The following is a 20,639-nucleotide window of genomic DNA, read 5'->3' on the forward strand; positions in this document are numbered from 1 at the left end:
ATCCCCTCGTCTAGCCATTGAGTTCTATACACCCAAGCGGAATTTTTTTTTAAATAGCATAAAATTTGAATGTTTCAACCAAACAAGCATGGTACATTTGATTTTTATGAAAACAGCTCTACTGATTTGGTAGAGACAGAAATTTTTTGCTCCATCACACTTACTACTGATATATTAAACTACATTCACCGATCAAGATCAGTGGAGCTATTTTTATAAAAATCAAATTTAACATACTTATTTCGTTGAAATATTTAAATTTGATTCTATTTTATAGAAAAAAATTCCCAAGCGGTGTTGGAGTCTGGATCCTACGTTAACTCAAATTTGAGTTTGGATCCTAACCGTTCAATCATAATTCAGACCAATGAATAATAATATTTGAGCGAGAATTTGCCATAATATTTATGTTAATGCAGATCAAACAGTTTGGAGATGAACTCAAAGTTTGAGTTACCTCATGTGAGGAGAAAGGGGAGGTAACATAATTGACTAGAAAAAAGTCCTAGAATTATTATATCTAAAGATTGAGAGTTTAATTTTTCCTTACGACTTCACAATTTATGCAAAGATTTTCAAAAAAAAAAAAAAAAAAGTTCCCTCTGGTAAAGGTGAATTCGTGGTATTGAAGGGACGTGCGCGCTGTTGGGAAAAAAAGATATGCTTTGTATGTTTTTCAGAGTTTGAATTAAAATAAAGTAGGCTAATCGAGCTGCAGATCGAGAAATTGTGAAATTGTGGCATTGTATTTGAATAGTGCTATCCAAATGAAATAATTCTAAATAAATACTAATAACATGCAGTAGAAAGAATAATGAAAGAGTTTAATTCAAAACTAGAGCTGCTTGGTAAACATTTTAGTTTAAATGGTAGGTTCCGCTCTTTGTAGCATTACCAAGCAGGCAAGCAGCCCAATTTGAAGAATTTTGCCTGACGTTTCAAAATTTGGAATCACATAATAGACTTCATAACACACACACTAAATGTTAAAATTAAACATTTGAAAGAGAGAAATCTTAACCTATCACACAAGCAGAGACATAGATTGTCCACCTCAGGTTAGCAATTTGCAGAAAAATATAATGCAACAGAAAATCAAGCAATATCAAGGAAAACAGGCACAAATCAACAGAGAGAGGTTTTTCTAACATCCCTCAAGGATAGATGGCACAAATCTCGCTTAGAACAACAAATTTTATGCAGTTTCGTCAGACGGCTTTGTGTCTTCCAGCTTTATCTTGGCAGTGGACTCCGTACCCAACTCTGATTTGAGGTCATTGACGCTCTTTTCCAGATCATCTATCTTGCTCTCCATTTCATCTAGTGAACTTCGGTTAAGAAAAGCATCTCTAATTTTAGGGAACAATACAGACACAGAAATATTGGTAGTTTGTGTGCCTTTCAGCACTGGACACAAATCCAAACTTAACCAATAACAAGTAAACTACATTATCATCAATCATAATACTTTGTTTCCAGTTTTGTATATATAAAATATCATTGATAGAAAAATCAAAAAAATTTGCATATCCAAAATATTTTATGAAGCAGAAAAAGGATATTCTTCAGGATAATGCTCTCTGACATAGCCTGGAACCTTGTTTGCTGCAACAATAATTTAGTTATAAAGTTAACATAATAATGCAGAAGACATTGATCAATCCTAGAACAAAAATAAGTATTTTTTTCTTTAACTGATAACAACTCACCATTTGCACAAGTAGGTTTTGTACCTAGAAACGGAGCAAAGAAAAGATGTTAATACCAGAAATACTTGATACTCAGAAAACATTCTGACATAATAAACGATGTTGTCAAAACATGCAATTATCAAAGTGCGGTTGTTGTTGCAATGATGTATCAATAGTGTCCATTAAAAATGTAAAACTTCCAACAATCTCAATGTGAAATGTGCCATGCATTTCCGTTCAGTCTAGGGAAGAAATGTCCAACTAATTTAAGTATTAAAAGAAGTAATATGTTAACAGAAGACATACTTATTTGGCAATCGTAGTATCAGACACAACATGTATAAAGAACAAAGCATTACTTGTAGGTATGCTATCTACGATTTAGATAGATTGTGTATCAAATTTGGTGCAATTTAAAAATTTATGAATCACCATCATGAAATTTTAAAAATTAAAGGCTCAATTTATTAACATCTGACCAGCAACCAAATAATTCTCAAATTGTACCAAATTGAATATATGACACATCATAATTTTAACTTTCTATACAAATTTTAACATCACTTGTCACGGTTATCAATAAACCCCTTTCCTTTAGAAATATGGATGCAGATTTCTTTCTGATGTTTATTAACTGGTTTCAACTGCTAAAACAGGCAGCAAGTGATTTTTTTTTTTGAGGGGGAAAACGAAAGTTAGGTTTATCTTTATTTTGTAAGTAGGAATTGAATTGTAAGAAACACTGGGATGTGTGTAGTACTGTATTGGTAACTTGATCCTCGAATTTTTATTTTATTTTATTCATGTTTATCTTTTTTTTTTTTACTCTACCTCTACCAATTTCATGATATATTACGATTTTACTTCAGACTACAAAATAGAAAAAGATGAAACACGGAAAAAATTACAAATGTCGTCATATCAGCCGTGCTTTGTGGCGCTTCCAACTCCTGATCACCCTGCCATAAGTCATAAAAGAAAAAGAAATATCCTTTAGACCGATAGAAATCTAGCTTAAATTCAAAGAAAAGATAAAATTGATTTTATACCAAAGCATAAAGATTACAAAGAGGATTAGAGATAAAACAAGCTTCTGATGCATTAGCTTACAAGTTAATGAGCATCATATTTTATACCACTAAAATAGAATTAAGGTTTGGTATTAGGCTGGACAAGCTGATAATGATTTTTTCCATCAAAGGGAGTTATTTTTATACTTCAAATCAATTTAATTGTAGAGGCAACTATTACAGTTCTAATCAGGAAACACCTTAGTAATTGTACAAGAAACCCACATAGAGAACAAAATGGTCGGCTTCTCAACGAATTGAATCCAGGATAAATGCTTTAGTTCTATAGCTTTGTACCCCCCCCCCCCCCCACAAATCCAAAAAATAAAAACCACGAGGAGAAATTGGGAACGGCACTACATAGACTTTTGAAAAACTCTTTACCTTGGCACCTGAGGCGGGGTTCTCCATGGGTTCGAAAGGCAGGAAATGCTAGATCTAGTTCAAGAATGGCGATCAAAACCCTAGAACGAACAAGGCTGATGATGGATCCAACTCGCCTTTCGAAGTATCGAAATAAAAAACGGAGAAATAGAAAAAGCAAGGGAGAGGTGGGAGGTGATTTCGAGCTAAACTACGATCTTTCTATTTGAATCTCTTTCCTGTCGGAAATTTGGTGGAAACAGAAATCCATTTCTCCATTACCTGATAAGGGAATCTTTCACAATTGGTAGATCTGTACCGTCTTTTTAACTTGGCACGAATCTCAAAACCCAATAATACTGCCCGACACTCCTAGGAAGCCATCGTATCCGTGTCCGACACGTATCCGACACCGACACGCCTCTGACACGCATACGATACGTATCAGACCCGCCAGCTGGCGTGTCCCTACCTGTCTGATACGGTCTCCGACACCTAGTTGACCCTTCCGACACGGCTTCTGATACGGAGGGGATACGCCTCAGGAGCATCTGATTTGTCCTGTGAACCGCGCGTGGACCGAGTCCATTTCAATTTTTGCGTGAGATGCAGCTAAATTAGCAAAATTGAGGACTGCAGCTGGATTCGAACACAGGTTCTGAGGGAACCAAGGCTGCGCCTTTACCACTGGAATAGAACAACTTTGTTGTTATTATGTTTTAGCTTATTATATATATAACTTATATTGAATACTTCTTCAGAATTTTTGATATTTATTTTATATAATATAATTAAAATAATATATAATAGCCGTGTCGTATCCTCTATTTTTGAGATTTGCCGTATCGCCGTACCCGTGTCGTGTCCGACACGATACCCGTACCCGTATCCATGCAACATAGCTGCCCCTATGCTAGCTCGAATCCCAAACCGGCTGAAATTTAATCTCAAACCGTAAAGTGAGGATTATCTCTACATGGGACTGAGAGGATACGGATCCCATAAATGGGGGTACGGTACCAGTTCGGAGCGTGGAGTGACACTGGCCGACCATACCCTTTGGATAACCACATGGCTTGATAAGGCCCATGAGAACTTTTCAGAATAGCCCATGGGCTGTGGGCTGCTGTATCAGTCAAGGAATTATAACAAGACGCAAATCTTCTGGTTGGATAAGCAGAAATTTTGGATTAACACCATTAATACTTTTGCTCGCCGAAGGATTTATTTTAACAAAGAGAAACAAATATAGAAGAAAATTATAAATTTCACTATTTGGCAATCTCATCTAAAATGTTTCTCAAGTTTAGATCGACTAACTCAATGATAGCATTAATATATCATAATATAAAAAAATTCATTATAAATAAAATTTCATTATGTCAAAGTTTTATAAGACGGGTTCGGCACTAGTACCTGTAGCCAGCCCGACCTGAGCCATGTAAAATATATCTAGAACTGTATCCAATCCATATCGAATAGATCAGATCAGGATGCGTGGGATATCGACATCTATTCACTACGGAAACCTAAGAGTCGAGCATGAGAATCTTTTCTATTTGCAGACTATTGTGCCTAATGCAATCATTTTACTACAAGCGCTATAACAATATTTAAACGATTATCAAATCTAACTAAGATTCAAAGTAAAAATTTACAAAGTACATGTGCATAATACATGACATATTCACATATTTTCATATTTAAAGCTTGCCAAAGGCCAGGAACCAGATTAAATCCAGAACTATATCTGACAATGCCAGATTTTTTTAATGAGATAACATGTGGATTCAACAAGAATAGTGATATAAATTAAAAGTGCATGGATCCATTGTGGATTCCAATGGATCATCATATTGCAAATAACTAATAACCTAAATGGAAGTACATCATTAATACACAGTCAAAGGATCTTCAACATAGAACATTTTTCTTTGATGAACTTTTTTTAACTTGCAAGACATACAGATGAGAGACATGAATTTTGATCAAGTACAAAGGTATTGAGGTAAGTAATTGATTACCAAACAAGTTTTTACTAAGCTAGCGGGAGTGGTGATACAGCATTCTGAGGTCCTGACAATCAACACAAGTCCAAGGTGATTGAGGCGGATCTAGACAGTAAGAATGCACCCACTTGGAATGGCATATGTGGCAGTTCAATAGCAGGTCTACTGGTTCGCGGTTGTGACATGCATAACAAACCTCTTCATTCTTCAGAATCGGAAAAAAAATATACATATATCATTATACTACTATTAAGGAAAACCCTGTGATAAGACTCATGGTGAAAATGTATAAAAGATTAAAATCTACAGCAGGTAAATTGAAATAGGCCTCACCAATGTTTGAAAGTTACGGTCGCCAGCACCAGCTGAGACAAATATTTCAGTACTCAACGAACCGGAAGGAATGGTCTGAGAGTAGATCTTCTGGTCGAAAGTATCTGCCTCTTCAACTCTTGTGATTTTAGTGAACAACGCTTTGCATAGAGGGCATGTTGTGGACTTGCCTATAGAAACCTGGAATACAAAGTTTTATTAGATGTGACCCTTAATAACTCATACTACTACTAATGGCACAATGAATAGATGAAGCATTCAAATTTGTTAGCATTGTTATTGTGAAGAAATAGAAGTTTCCGATACCAAAAGAAAAGAAAAGGCACTCTTTATTTCTGAGCTAAGAATCTATTGGCTCGAGCATTCTTTGATTAAAAGACGAGTATGAAAGGTGTAAGGAATAAAATAGAGGTCACAAGGTCTAGTCTAACTCCTAACAGCAAAACAATACCCGCAATTAATAAGTAATTTATATCAGAGGAATCAAACGCTCACTTTTTGTGGTCTAATCTCCTCTTTTGTTCAAACTTTATACTGATATTTTATGTATATGCTAACTAAACAATTGTAGCCTTCTTCCAGATAAAGACAAAAACCACAACATGCAATTTCTTTGATGTGTCTGAGTTAATAGCTACATTCGTACAAAAAGAAAGAGTTGAGTGGGCCCTCTGCTAACCAAAGATTTTAATTTTTACCAAAAGTTTTTGAGATCTTCGATTAGCCTCCTAAGCCTCCTAACTGAGAGCTTAAGAACAGCAATGAAACTGAAAATACAAACAAACATATAGCAAACATACCAATTGATTAGCCCAATCTTGGATGCAAGAATAGCAGAACCGATGCCCACAATGCAACACCCCCCTAGTAGACGAGAATTCTGTCCAGCATATCACACAAGAAAGCTTCAGTTGTCTCTGCTTGCTAAGTGCCGCCTCATCTCTTTCTTCACTTTCAGCAGAGATATCCACTGAACCATCACCATAGCAACCTTCCGTACTTTCAAATAATTTACTGTGCTCAAGTTGCTCGTCCCTTTCTGAATTGGATTTAATACTGAGATGGTCATTCCCTTTAATCTCTGATACCATTTTCACAAGGCGGCGTTTCTTTCTGGATTGTTTGCCAATATTGTTGTCCTCAATAAAATCATGCATGCTAGACTGATGTCTTGATCGGTGCCGAAATGAATGGTAGCTTGACTCCTCATGCCATTCAGATAGCTACAGCATCACAGTGAAATGAATGGCAAATGTTACTAGCATTGGAAAATAAATGCTAGACTCAAGAGAACAACTGAATCATTCTTTGTGGTAATACAGATGTCAATACCACTATTGTTACTTATCTATAGTTGGAATTGAAACTCAATATATTATAAAGTCCAGTGGAGAATTTTACCGATACTTCAGAAATGTTATTTTGATTCTGAAGAAGGTTGTTAGCCTCCGACCTGCTCCCATGATCTGATTTTTTTCTTTTCTTCGCAATCTTCTCAGACTCCAAGGTAATGAATTCTCTCTAAATGTTTGAAGAAAGTATCAATTATGATGGAAAAGGTACAGACATCTAAGTGGGAAATACAAGTGTAAGACAGCTCCAAAATTTTAGAACTGTTAACTGGGTAATGCTTTAACAGTAAAGCAGATTTTGCCATAACTTGAGAAATTGCTTACGATTCTTGTAAACAGAATATTCCTAATTATTTTTAGGGATATAGTATTTATTGCAGGTAAAATAATCAATGCCTTATAAACATGGAAGAATTCATAAATCTAACCTTCTCTGGCAGAAGAGAATCAGTCCAGCTTGAGCACCCAATATTAGAGTTCCTTTTATTGGTTTTGACATTTCTACTAGAGCTAGTGAAGTTAGAACAATCAGATAAAATGGTACTTTCCCTATCTAATGTTTGCTTACTCTCGCCATGCGCTGTTGAAGCAGGAATTTCCCATGAAATTGGTCCTGCCTCTTCTCCGCTATAAAACAGAAGAAAGAAAATACATATAAATATAGACGGGCTAAACTTTCTAGTTAATATTGCATGCTAAATTTTCTGGTTAATATTGCACTTAGCCCAAACTAAATAATACACATCATAGTGAGTCACGAGATTATCAGAGAAAGAGGAGAAGCATGAGCACAAAACAAAGCAGGGTCTTGACTCAACAAAACAATAATTGCCTTAGTGAAACCCGTGAATAAAAATATTTAAACCAAAAAAGCGATACTTAATGCTGATAAAATAAATATAGACAATATCTTTCCAGCAACGTAATAGATAATTGTCCGGACAAAAAGTAAGATTGACAATATAGCTTCTTCTTTTTTTAAAATAATCATTATGCTCATTTAAGATATTGGACATTCTTTATTGTACTGTTTTCGTTTCATTATACATAAAGAGACTGACGATAGATTGTTTTCATCAGCAGTAATCCCGAGTGGATCATAGCTATAATATACAATAAGCAAAATGAAATACTGATGTCAAAATGGTTTCTTTTGACCAATGCTAAAATAAGCTTTTTCATTGAAAATAAATCAGAAACATTAATAACACAATTTAATAATTGATAGCGCAGAAAAGTAACTATGACATTGATGAACAGCCAGATCAATTTAATCCACGCAATTACAAGTACCTTTCCATGACATAAGGTCCCTCTGGAATTCTCTTTCCAGCCTTTAAACATTCTTCGAACCAGCGGTGGCTGACAATTTGTGTTCCAATGCTCCTTGCAAAATCATATTTCTTTCCTTCAAATCTCCAGCATACCTACTAGTTACAGAAAAAGAAAAGGACAAAGATCAATGGAGACCATATCTTCTATTAAACTTGTAGTTCAAATCAAGTCTCAATGTAAAGCAATTAATTAACCTCACCAGATGGGTTGTTGATTTACTCATCGCCCCCACATAACTAGCACCAGTGTGAGAGATTAGCTTGATAAGCTGGAACCTAAGGCAGCCATGATACCCACTAACCGAAGCCACAACCGATTCCATCCCTTCAATTGAATCCATCCGATTCCCTAAAAGAAAAATCAAAGATATTTACCTAATAAAGTAAAATTAGCATAGGTACAACTAGAAGAAGAAAGAGATTCGCAAGCCCTCACTTTGGTTTCGGCAATTTTGTTTCATCTATTTGCTATTGCTTTAGCATAACTTAGGTTTCTCGCAAGGAGTCCGCATCGTCTGCCTTAAGAGAATCTTTTCAGTTAACGCATATGGAAACGCTATCCTCTGCGGAGGTTTTACCTGCGGTGGTTTTGATCTGGTCCGTTCGTTTCGGATCGGACGGGCTAGATTAAGGGTTCATCAAATTTTGAGTTTTTTTTAAATTCGGGCAAGATCTGATCTGGTCCGTCCGATCCGAAACGAACAGACCAGATCAAAACCACCGCACAGCACCGCAGGTAAAACCTCCGCAGAGGATACGCTTCCACGCATATGGGCCGTCTAATTTTAAACGGAGCCCATCAGCCTATGCCTATAACATAGGGGTCTTTAATATTTGTGCGGATCTAATTTGCACGAATCTTAAAGCTAATCGGACAGTCCAGATGTATTAACTCACTCGCAAGGCACAAGAGGATTGTTTCAATTTTAAAATTTAGGATACAAGTACATTCAGGAGATTTACCAAGGATTTATACACAAAAAAAAATGACGATGATAATGACCACAACACTGATGGTCATGACGATGATTCAGAGCATCAAAGACAAAATTTCAGTTGAACTAAGATCGAGCTATGATATAAGTTTTGAGAAAGTCTGATATTGACCTGAAGCGGGGTCCTCCGTGGCAAAGAAAAGGCACGAATTGCTAGATCTAATTCAAGAAATAGCGACGAAACCCTAGATCGAATAAAGCTGGTGATGGATCCGACTCGCTTTTCGAAATTTCCAAATGGAAAACCGAGTAATTGAAAAGCGAGTGAGTCGGGGAGAGGCGGGATGTTTGAGCTTCGAATTCGATCTTTCTTTTGAAATTTCGCTCTCTTTTCTTGTCGAAAAATTCGGGGAAACTGAAATTCTACGGTCTAATGGGTGAATCCGTATCACCCCTGGTACCTGAGGTGAAATCCATAAATCTGGACCGTTCTTTTCATGGAGCACGAATCTCAAAGCATACCCTTACGGCCCCTACCGGCTTCGGATTGAGTTTTGACCCAACTGGAATTAATCTGAACCGTCCATTTTTTAAAATTATACCTCAGGTACCTAATGGGTCCCGATAACCTGAGTCCGTTCCACGCACAACATGGATTAGGAAATTAAAGTTTAAACTCCGCTAAGAAATGGAAGTTTCAAATTTATGTTCGGTAAATAAAAAGATTAAAATGGTAGTACTTCAACAATATTCGCTTCTTTTATGTATTAAAAATACACTTCAATCTTCAAAATTTGTTAAATCAATTTTAAACGATAAATTCAAACCGTTCAAACTGATCTCTTTAATGAGAATTTCGTTTTTATATAAAAAAATTTAATTTTTTAATTTATTTACTATCAAATTAAGAGGTCAAAGATTTTAATAAATAGTGTCTTAAAAGACGCATAAAATTCTTCATGTTTTGACTGGTTGACTTGATAGTAAATAAATTTGAATTTTTTTTTAACCGATTTGATAAATTTTGAAAGTCATAATTATATTGTTAAAATATTACAGAAATTTTTTGAAGAACAAGCTCATTTTAATAAATAATATATATAAATTGACAGACTATATTGCTCTAATACTCTTTATGTTATTGATGTAACAAGGTGAAAATAAAGAATAATGAATATATTAGTCATGCAAGTTTGCATAAGTTTGACGAATAATATTGTTTATAAAAAATTAAAAGTTTATGATTAATTATTATCATTCAAAACATTCATAAACTTCTCGAATTTAAAATTATCTATATATTATCTGAGAAACAAAACAAATATGATTATTGATTACTTGTTATAATAATTAGAACAATCAATATTTAACTAAAGCAAACTCTTGTTGCATCAAAGAAAAGTTAATGAATTTCATTCAGTTCTCATCACAATTATATTAGTGTTTAGCACAATTCTAATTCTTCATGATATAACAATACAGTCACTATTTGACAATAAGAAATTAAGCTTTCTTAAGACTTAATCTGTTTTCTTTAGCTTCCTTATATATTTATGTTGGATCATTAATCTAATATTGGACTAATATATAAAATAATTATGCATTGTATATTGTCAATTTTATGCTCAATTAAAAGTGACCATTTGCAATTTATAATTGATTGAGCAACAATGTGTCATATAGATGTGGGTCTTTAATGTGTAGAACTTAAAAGGTAATATTTATTTTAATGATGGACTGAATTGAATAATTATCATAATTGGACAGTCAAGAAATTTCTTAGTTTGTAAATAAAGATTTAGTCCCCTATAATACAAGTTATCTTGAATTAACTTCTTCTTATTTTATTAGAGGAGAGTGTGAGAGAAATTTAGAAAAGACAAAGGAGATTTTCTAAATAGTCTAGCTATTCTGGAAGAACTGAATCGTTGACTCTGTCTTGTACAAAATAGTCATGAATTAAGGTATGCTTCCGCAATTTATATTCAATACAGATGGTCCTACGGTGGCAGCCAATAGTTTTTAGTCCATCCCTACGTGTGAGTATAGGTGCTATCGAGTCGTGTCGGGTCTAGATACTATTATATTTGGACCCGTACTATAAAAGTGTCCGGGTCCGAATTTCGACCAATATACTTATTTGTTTAAAATCGGGTCGGGTTTGGATCTAGATACCTATCTACCCGTAGATATTTCAGGTCCAGTCTTTCGGTTCTGGGTAGATAAATACCCATAACTTATTTCTGAATTATTGGATCCGGTTCAGACATAGGGTGGTTCCGGATCCAGAGCGAGCATATGTCACAACTCCCAAGCAATTGAAAAATCATTTACATTTAAATATAATTATAATTTCTTAAACATCTCACATAATAAATTATTATAACATAAATTAAAAGTTGCTGCAAAATAAAAAATATACTACTGTTTTTTATCATAAATAAAATATTAATACTAATTTGTTTCAATCAGTGAATAGAGCAATAAATTTCAATAATTTGTGTAAAAAGACAGATATATGGTAGACAAAGAGATTAAGAAAGATATATGGTAGATATTTGATTTCAATGATATTTATTACGAATGATATATCAATTAAAGCAATAAATTCCCATGATTATGCGGATGATATACAAGACATATATTGAATGATATATTCATAACAATAAATTTTATTCAAAAAATTAATATGCAAAATGTGATTATTAGTGTGACATTTTGTTGATTTGATTATATGCAAAAAAAAAAAATTCATAGTTATTAATACATGTTTTATCAGGTATTTATATGGGTATCAGGCCGGACTCAGTTATGGGTCGGATAACCAAATCAAACCCACATCCTCTCCATTATAATATTGATTCCGGTTTGGATCTGAATTGGATATTAAATTATTAAATTTGTAACCGTACTTATAATTTAACCGGTTATATTTTCTAAACCATACTCTATTTAAAATTAAGTTAAAAACTTGTACATTTGACCGCTTGAATTATGAGTATGGCTAATATAACATTAGTGGCATTTCAGTCTATAAAACATCAACTCCAAAACCTATCAAATCGAGTTCAAATGGTGAATCCAAACCGTTCAAACTAATTTACTTTATGAGTGATGCGTTTACATGCAAACTTTTTATATTTTCGATTTATTTTAGTATCAAATCAAGCGGCAAAAAAATTAAAAAATGAATGTATTAAAATTAACTTAAAAACTCACACATTTGACCGCTTGACTTGATACCAAATAAACTCAAAAACTTATAAATTTTACATGTAAACGCACAACTAATGAAGTAGATTGATTTGAACGGTTTGGATTCACCATTTGAACTCGATTTGATAGGTTTTGGAGTTAGTGTTATATAGACTGAAATAACACTAATGTTATATTAGCCATACTCATTGATACTAAATAAATTTGAAAAATTATAAATTTTGAATGTAATACATAACTAATTAAGTAGATGGGTCCAAACGGTTTGAATTCACTGTTTAAAGTCGATTCGATATATTATGGAGTTAGTGCTATATAAGCTGAAATGACACTGATGTCATACTAGCCAGACTCACTTGTATTTTAAAGGTAGGCAAAGTTCATATTTATATAGCGGTTGCAATATCTATTTTTGAAATACAAATTGTCTACTTTTGAGTCTGAACAGTCTAATTTAAATTTCAGTCCGTATTAAATTAACTTGTTGAGGGACTTGAGGCACCTCACAATAATCTCAGTCCGTACTCCGTAACTCTGTATTAAACTATTTTAGCGGAAGACCAAAAATCAGATAAATTTGGACTGGTCTATCGCGGCTCACAATAATCCACTCTAGTCCTTCGGCTCACGTGTGGTGTACAAAAAAATCTCACACATAGTGTGCTACTTTTAAGCCATTATCTGGATCCGATCCGAAACCGATACAGATCCAGTTGATTTTGATATGATATGGTTTAGAAAATATAACTGGTTAAATTATGAATACGGTTACAAAATTACCAATTTAATATATGATTCGGATTCGATCCGGAACCGATATTGTAATGGATAGGATATGAGTTTGATTTAGCTATCCGACCCATAACCGAATCCGACCCAATACCCGTATAAATGCCCGATAAAACATATATATTAATAACTATGAAAATACAATTTTGCATATAATCAAATCACCGATTTTTTTTAAAATACTCAAAAAAAAATTATTTTATTAAAAATAACCAGGGTCTAACTAAAATTTTAAAAATACCCAGACCGCGGATTTTTTCCGCGACCCCCGAATTTTTTATTATTTTTTTAGATTTTTTATTCCGGGGCGCGGATTTTTTCCGCTGCCCGAATTTTTTTTTTTTTTAGAGTTTGGAGAAAGAAAATATCTATGGTTTATTTTTTTATAATATATGTATATGTATCTATAATATAATTACATATAATTATATATAATTAATATTTTTGTATAATTATATAATATAATATAATTATACAAAAGCCTAAATTACTCTACATGCAAACTAAAAAATTCCACAATTAATAATTACACTACAAAAACATGAAATACTAAACAAAATACCGATCGTTGTACGTCTACCGTCGAACGAAAATTTAAACTGAGTTTTTGAGGCACTAAATGACGTTTTTTTGAAATTCTGATGCTTCCGATGCGAGGTGTACCACTAGTGCAAAATCGGATCCGTCTCGTTCTCCCCTTTCCGAAAAGTGCTCATACGCGCAAATCCGATTTTCCTAACCAAAGTTATAGATGTTTATGTATACATATATTATACATATATTATATATACATATACATATATTATAAAAAAATGAGTTTATAAAAAAAATGAGACACACACACACACATACACATATATTATATTATATATACATATACATATATTATAAAAAAATTAGTTATACATATATACATATACATATATTATACATATATTATAAAAAAAATTAGTTTATTAAAAAAAACCAAACCATGCATATTTTCTTTCTCCAAACTCTAAAAAAAAAAAAAAAAAAAAAATTCGGCCGCGGAAAAAATCCGCGTCCCGGAATAAAAATTCTAAAAAAAATAAAAATTCGGGACGCAGATTTTTTCCGCGGCCCAGAATAAAAATTCCGGGTCGCGGAAAAAATCCGTGGTTTGGTATTTTTAAAATTTGAGTTGGACCCTGGTTATTTTTAATAAAATATTTTTTTTTTGGGTATTTTAAAAAAAATCGGATCAAATCAACAAGATGTCACACTAATAATCACATTTTGCATATTAATTTTTTGAATAAAATTTATTGTTATGAATATATCTTTCAATATTTGTCTTGTATATCGTCCGCATAATCATGATAATTTATTAGATATGTCCTTCGTAATAAATCTCATTGAAATCAAATATATGTCATATATCTTTTTTAATTTTTTTGTCTACCATATATCTGTCTTTTATACACAAATTATTGAAATTTATTGCTCTATTCACTGATAGAAACAAATTAGTGTTAATATTCTATTTATGAACAAGAAGAGTAATATAATTTTTAATTTTGCAGCAGCTTTTAATTTATATTATAAAGATTTATTATGTGAGATGTTTAAAAAATTATCATTATATTTAAATGAAAATGATTTCTCAAATGCTTGAGAGTTGTGACATATACCCGCTACGGATTCAGAACAGCTCCATGTCCGAACCGGATCTGGTAATTCACAAACAAGTTATGGATATATATCTACTCGGAACTAAAAGACTGGACCCAAAATATCTACGGTAGATAGATATCCGGATCCGAAACCGACCCGATTTGAAACAAATAAGTATATATATGGATTTTCTATTTGCACTAAATCGGTCGTTGAAATTTTTTAAAAGTAAAACTTTGTTTTCAAAACTTTTATTTACACCAAAATCGTCATTGAACTTCTAGAACACAAATTAATTGAGTCCTTATTAAAATCACAAGTAGAAAACTTTACTAGAAATTTTGAGAGGAGCTCAAGAACTATTTATTTAGTTATTTTGTAAAATTTCAGGATCAACTCATTGCAAATGGGAGTTCGGACTATTAAAATATTTTTCCAAACTGCAAGTCAATTTGTTTTTTGTTTTTTGGTTAAGTTCAAAGACAATTATAATGCAACTAAAAACTCTGGAAACAATTATTATTCTATGAAAATTATGTGGACGAAAACTCTGAATATTCTCTATTTATTTGAAACAACAAAATGAATTCTAAATTCCTAATTGTTGAATCAAATTATCATGGTGACTTATTTGTTCTGTACTGTACCAGTATACGGTATTCTAAACTGTCACGACATGACTCACTTGGGTGTACTCATCCTAAATTGTTCTCGTCTTTGGTGGCTTATTGGCACTAGGTGTGATGTTATCATGGGCTCTGTACTCTACGCGCGGTTTGTTCTTTCGGGGTCTAAACTGCGTTTTATATTACCTGAGAATCTTGCCTTTGATGTTGTTGAATCAAATTGATGGAGCCAGGCACAAAAATTTTACTCCTAAAATTTGCTCCTTGGTCTCAACCCATGATTGTGGATCAATAATCTTCTAACATAACAATTATATTTGCAAAACATAAAAGTACATTTTTATTTGATAATAAAGGATCACCAAAGTATAGAATCATCAATTCTAACAAGGATTCACACATACCCTTCCTTAGATAAGAAAACTGACCAAAAAAAGATGAAGAATCGGTCGTTATTTTTCTGTTCTTGGACCCCACAGAAAGCCTGGAGAGGATTCTCGGTTTTGAGCCCTTCAGGACTGTACTTGAACTGCATGTATTTGTTTAAATCAAAAGGATGGAATTGAAGAGGGTGATTTTCATCTACCATCTCTTTTAAGGGCTGGATTAGGTGACCTTCCTTGGGGGATGAGCCTAGCAGAACAGAATATCTTTTCTGATTGACTGATACAGAGTGGACCGGTGCACAAAATCTTCCATTTGTTAGAACCTGGAAATAGCAATCAGCAAGTTGATACATATAGTAATTTTCTAAGTTTTAGACACGAACTGAACTACTGATTAAGTAACCGGTAAATTGTAGAATTTTATTTTGTTATTCTTTTGTGGTCATAGTTAGTGAAAAGGAGTTATGATATCCTCAGAACTCATAATTTAAGCAACCTTTGAGTCTTGCATATTAACTATATTTTATCCCTATGAAATTACGCTAAAATTGCAAGTAAAAGATGTATTAAATCTAATCTTTATCTATTTTTTTTTTCTAAACAAAAGAAAAGAACACACGAGTATATGCTCTCACCATCATCGTTTCACCAATCATAATCGTGAAAGTGTCTGGGGAAAGAACTACTCGGATGCATTCTCCATCTTTTGTGTAAACTTCCAAGCCTTCGACCCCATTTTGACGAACAATAGTAATCAAATTTGGGTCGACATGACGAAGCAAAGAAACCTTAGCCTCCTCTGTTGGAAGACCACCGTAGTTTGCGAGCCGCACTCTATAAACTAGTGATTCAATATGAGAATTGAAATATTTTTCATTGCCCAGGCTCTGAAATATCATCCTTTCAACAATTTGTTCCAGATTGCGGACTTGTTGTGCATATGTTGTAACTGTGTTGCTGGCACAAGTTCATTCAAGTTATTACAATTTAGAGGAAAAACTTGTCCCTGACATAATTTTTACCACAATTGCAGTTTTCTTCTAGATAGCCATAGCTTCTGTATCCAATTAAAATCATACCCCCCCCTCCAAAACTCTAGAAAATACGAACTCAATCTTACTAATAGATGCTGCACCAAATTGAAATCCTTACCAGAACTTTTGGTTCCCTTCTGGCCAGAGCATTCCAGCGAATCTTTCGACACTCTCCGGGCTTGGTGCATCAGGTATGCGAAGGCTCTCATAGGGCACATCTGTGATCTGCCCAATGTAACCATAATTTACACTTGATTTATTCATCTGCTTTACCTCTAGCGGCAGTGCAAACATCTCTGGTATGATCGAATGGAACAAGGCCTCATTCACCTCTGGCCAGACTCTGTCATATACCGCGTCAAAACAGCCGTAACTCTCCAAAGCGGTCAGGACCTCGGTTCGGGTTGTTTCCCAGTTGGATCCAAATGGTTCGTTCAGATCCAACATTTTGAAATTGATTGTGGGAAGTTGGGGTTTCTGAGAGCCCATTTGCTTGCACCTTCGATCAATTGAGATTTGAGACTTGATGTGGGTTGGTTTGCTGAGATATTTAGCTGCCAGCACTGCCTGAAGAATACTATGAGGGAATTGGGGGAGGAGGGATTTTAAGCCAACGGGGAGTGAGCTTTCAACTTGCCATAACTCACAAACGCAACGATTGCAATTTAATTATGTTTGTTTCTTGCCCCGCTAATGATTTCAAGTGGATAGATAAAACCTTTGTGCTGCATTCTATGTTCAACAGCTATTTAATGAGGCAGGTAGGTGTTGTTGAAGCTTAAAAAGGAGCAGACAATTATAGCGGACTCTTTTAGTTAATTTTGATTGATAGTCAAGTCTTGTAAATAAACTTATTAAACAGCATACTAATGCCTTCTATTCTCAACGAGAAGTTGATGAGAGATAAACAGAGAAGGTAGATGCGGTCTTTCTTTTTCATTGCCGTTAAGAGGAAAAAAGTTTGGCCCAGAAGACAATCCATACCCATGAGATGTATTTTTCGGTATGATAGACCTATGTCTAATCGGTCGGTTCAGCACCAACCGAACCAATTAATTAGAGATATCAACCGGACTCACAAATTTTATATTACCTGAGAATCTTGCCTTTGATGACCTTCAAAAAAAGAATCTTGCCTTTGATGTTGTTGAATCAAATTGATGGAGCCACGCACAAAAATTTTACTCCTAAAATTTGCTCCTTGGTCTCAACCCATGATTGTGGATCAATAATCTTCTAACATAACAATTATATTTGCAAAACATAAAAGTACATTTTTATTTGACAATAAAGGATCACCAAAGTATAAAATCATCAATTCTAACAAGGATTCACACATACCCATCCTTAGATAAGAAAACTAACCGAAAAAAGACAAAGAATCAGTCGTTATTTTTCGGTTCTTGGAGCCCACAGAAAGCCTGGAGAGGATTCTCGGTTTTGAGCCCTTCAGGACTGTACTTGAACTGCATGTATTTGTTTAAATCAAATGGATGGAATTGCAGAGGGTGATTTTCATCTACCATCTCTTTTAAGGGCTGGATTAGGTGACCTTCCTTGGGGGATGAGCCTAGCAGAACAGAATATCTCTTCTGATTGACTGATACAGAGTGGACTGGTGCACAAAATCTTCCATTTGTCAGAACCTGGAAATATCAATCAGCAAGTTGATACATATAGTAATTTTCTAGTTTTTAGACATGAACTGAACTACTGATTAAGTAACTGGTAAATTGTAGAATTTTATTTTGTTATTCTTTTGTGATCATAGTTAGTGAAAAGGAGCTATGATATACTCAGAACTCATAATTTAAGCAACCTTTGAGTCTTGCATATTAACTATATTTTATCCCTATGAAATTCTGTAATTACGCTAAAATTGCAAGTAAAAGATGTATTAAATCTAATCTTTATCTATTAATGAAGGGGGAATTTCATATATATCCCACAAAAGTTTCAATACTACGTATTTATCCCTCCAAAATCAGTAATTACATCCTTGAAATTTGTACAAACTAACATATTTGCCCAATCTAACTTTATAACATATCAAATATCTCCAAAAATAATTAAATATTATTTTTTAAAACTTTAAAATTAATTTTATAATATTAATTAATAATATGTTGACCATTATGCGCTTCGGTCTCTTTAGTCCGCTTGAGTTCTCTTTCCTGTATGGCGTCAAACCTCCATCGCAGCCTCGCCTCTCTCTCCAAACGCACCAAATCACAGATTTCTCCTCGCTTTTCCTAGTCGTCTCCCCTCTCACACATTTTTGCTGCCCCTCGCTGCTTTAATTTTCTATTTTCGTTTGGAGAGAGAGGTGGGAGGTTTGGCCCCTTAGAGAGAAGATAACTTAGACGAACTAAAGAGAAAAAGAAGAAGAGCGTAATAGTCAACATATTATTAATTAACACTATAAAATATTTTTTTAAGTTTTAAAAAATATTATTTAATTATTTTTGGAGATATTTGATATGTTATAAAATTAGATTGGATAATATGTGAGTTTGTACGATTTTTAAGGATAAATATGTAATTATTGATTTTGAAGAAATTAATATGTAATATTAAAACTTTTGAGGTATATACATGAAATTGCCCCATTTTTTATTTTTCTAAACAAAAGAAAAGAACACACGAGTATATGCTCCCGTTTTTTTTTTCCTACCACCCTCAAAAATCAGAATTAAATGAATACCACCCGAATAATCAGATTTCAGATTCCTCCACGTTCGCACCGTGGATCTGCAAACGGATCGCCAACCCGTTCGCGAAATGGATCTGCGGACTGACCCGCTCGCGTGACCCGTTCGCACCGTGGATCTGCGCGCCAACCCGTGGATCTGTGCACTGACACGCTCGCGTCATGACCCGCTCGAGTGACCCGTTCGCACTGTGGATCTGCACACCGACCCGTTCGCACCGTGGATCTGCGGACGGGTCAACCGGTTCGCAGATCCACGGTGCGAACGTGGCAGAATCTAAATTCCGATTTTTCGGATGGTATTCATTTAATTCTGATTTTTGAGGGTGGTAGGAAAAAAAAACGGTATATGCTCTCACCGTCATCGTTTCACCAATCATAACCGTGAAAGTGTCTGGGCCTCTGGGGAAGGAACTAGGATGCATTCCCCATCTTTTGTGTAAACTTCCAAGCCTTCGACCCCATTTTGATTATTCGGTTTGGACTTAGCCCAGCTGGCCCAATTTGAAAAGAGGTTTTATTTCTGTACCTACGGTCTAACCGTAGGTTCTTCTTTAGTTGTTTCAAAGAGCAAAGAAGAACCCCACTAGACCGTAGGTAGAGAAATAAAACATATTTTCAAATTGGGTCAGCTGAGTTAAGTCCAAACCGAACAATCAAAAGACAAGAGGTTGAAGCCCCAAGATCATTACTTATCCAACAGTATAAATTAGCTCACATAGGTTTCCAATCAAATTTTTTAATGCCCTTTTATTAGGAGTAAGGGATAAAGAATATGGTTAGTCGAAGTTTACGGTTGACATCTCTAAATAATTGGTTTGGTTGGTGCTGAACCGACCGATTAGACATAGCCACATAAGTCAATCATACCGAAAATTACACCTCATGATATGTAGGGGCGAATCTAAGATTTTCGTCAGGAGTTCAAAAAATATCGAATCGGATTTAAATAGCTTATCGGATTTAAATCCATCAACTAATTGAATACTTAATTAAAAAATAATACTTTGATTTTTATTTTTCAATACTCAAACTTGTAATTTCTGATATTTTTAACTTATAATTCTAATTACCAATCATAATTCAAAAAATTATTTTAATTTTAACACTAAATTTGATTGGAATTATAAATCAAACATCTAGAGTAACAAAAAAA

At 34.0% G+C, this 20,639-nt stretch overlaps 3 protein-coding genes and 1 long non-coding RNA gene across 5 annotated transcripts; all 4 read right to left on the reverse strand.

The window, feature by feature from the left end:
* Positions 1–944: 944 nt before the first annotated feature.
* Positions 945–3,391, reverse strand: LOC144558708 (heat shock factor-binding protein-like). The gene is made up of 5 exons (XM_078307554.1): positions 3,146–3,391; positions 2,600–2,650; positions 1,710–1,733; positions 1,563–1,605; positions 945–1,323 (listed from the first exon to the last, which is right to left on the reverse strand). The coding sequence occupies exons 1-5, from the start codon at positions 3,170–3,172 to the stop codon at positions 1,196–1,198; spliced, it is 273 nt and encodes a 90-aa protein (XP_078163680.1). The 5' UTR covers positions 3,173–3,391; the 3' UTR covers positions 945–1,195.
* Positions 3,392–4,875: 1,484 nt separating this feature from the next.
* LOC144558707 (zinc finger (C3HC4-type RING finger) family protein / BRCT domain-containing protein) lies at positions 4,876–9,471 on the reverse strand. 2 transcript variants are annotated; one of them, XM_078307552.1, is made up of 9 exons: positions 9,049–9,107; positions 8,589–8,646; positions 8,353–8,501; positions 8,112–8,245; positions 7,247–7,445; positions 6,868–6,987; positions 6,267–6,689; positions 5,467–5,646; positions 4,876–5,338 (listed from the first exon to the last, which is right to left on the reverse strand). In XM_078307552.1, exons 2-9 carry the CDS (start codon positions 8,611–8,613, stop codon positions 5,168–5,170), a joined length of 1,401 nt encoding a protein of 466 aa, XP_078163678.1. In that variant the 5' UTR covers positions 8,614–8,646; positions 9,049–9,107; the 3' UTR covers positions 4,876–5,167. The 2 variants fall into 2 exon arrangements, with proteins under 2 accessions (XP_078163678.1, XP_078163679.1); XM_078307553.1 differs by lacking the exons at positions 8,589–8,646; positions 9,049–9,107 and adding an exon at positions 9,260–9,471.
* A 6,179-nt stretch (positions 9,472–15,650) lies between these two features.
* Positions 15,651–17,461, reverse strand: LOC144558292 (putative 2-oxoglutarate-dependent dioxygenase AOP1). The gene is made up of 3 exons (XM_078307106.1): positions 16,892–17,461; positions 16,375–16,696; positions 15,651–16,062 (listed from the first exon to the last, which is right to left on the reverse strand). Exons 1-3 carry the CDS (start codon positions 17,260–17,262, stop codon positions 15,748–15,750), a joined length of 1,008 nt encoding a protein of 335 aa, XP_078163232.1. The 5' UTR covers positions 17,263–17,461; the 3' UTR covers positions 15,651–15,747.
* A 546-nt stretch (positions 17,462–18,007) lies between these two features.
* Positions 18,008–19,943, reverse strand: LOC144558705 (uncharacterized). The gene is made up of 2 exons (XR_013512972.1): positions 19,843–19,943; positions 18,008–18,419 (listed from the first exon to the last, which is right to left on the reverse strand). It is a non-coding gene; the product is annotated as an uncharacterized LOC144558705 (long non-coding RNA).
* Between the last annotated feature and the right edge of the window lie 696 nt (positions 19,944–20,639).

The sequence above is a fragment of the Carex rostrata genome, chromosome 8 (assembly GCF_964058835.1).
Source record: "Carex rostrata chromosome 8, lpCarRost1.2, whole genome shotgun sequence".
NCBI lineage: Eukaryota > Viridiplantae > Streptophyta > Magnoliopsida > Poales > Cyperaceae > Carex > Carex rostrata.

Bases quoted from the DNA above. Each gene is read 5' to 3' on its own strand.
- LOC144558708 (XM_078307554.1), bottom strand. From the start codon at position 3,172: ATGGAGAACCCCGCCTCAGGTGCCAAG. The intron at 2,651-3,145 runs GTAAAGAGTTTT...GACTTATGGCAG, and splicing joins ACCCCGCCTCAGGTGCCAAG to GGTGATCAGGAGTTGGAAGC. The intron at 1,324-1,562 runs ATATCCTTTTTC...ACCGAAGTTCAC, and splicing joins AGAGAGCATTATCCTGAAGA to TAGATGAAATGGAGAGCAAG.
- LOC144558707 (XM_078307552.1), bottom strand. From the start codon at position 8,613: ATGAAACAAAATTGCCGAAACCAAA. The intron at 8,246-8,352 runs GTGAGGTTAATT...TGTAACTAGTAG, and splicing joins GTAAATCAACAACCCATCTG to GTATGCTGGAGATTTGAAGG. The intron at 5,647-6,266 runs GTATGTTTGCTA...TTTGTATTCCAG, and splicing joins AAGATTGGGCTAATCAATTG to GTTTCTATAGGCAAGTCCAC.
- LOC144558292 (XM_078307106.1), bottom strand. From the start codon at position 17,262: ATGGGCTCTCAGAAACCCCAACTTCCCACAATCAATTTCAAAATGTTG. The intron at 16,697-16,891 runs GTAAGGATTTCA...AACTTGTGCCAG, and splicing joins GAAGGGAACCAAAAGTTCTG to CAACACAGTTACAACATATG. The intron at 16,063-16,374 runs GTGAGAGCATAT...TGCTATTTCCAG, and splicing joins TGATTGGTGAAACGATGATG to GTTCTAACAAATGGAAGATT.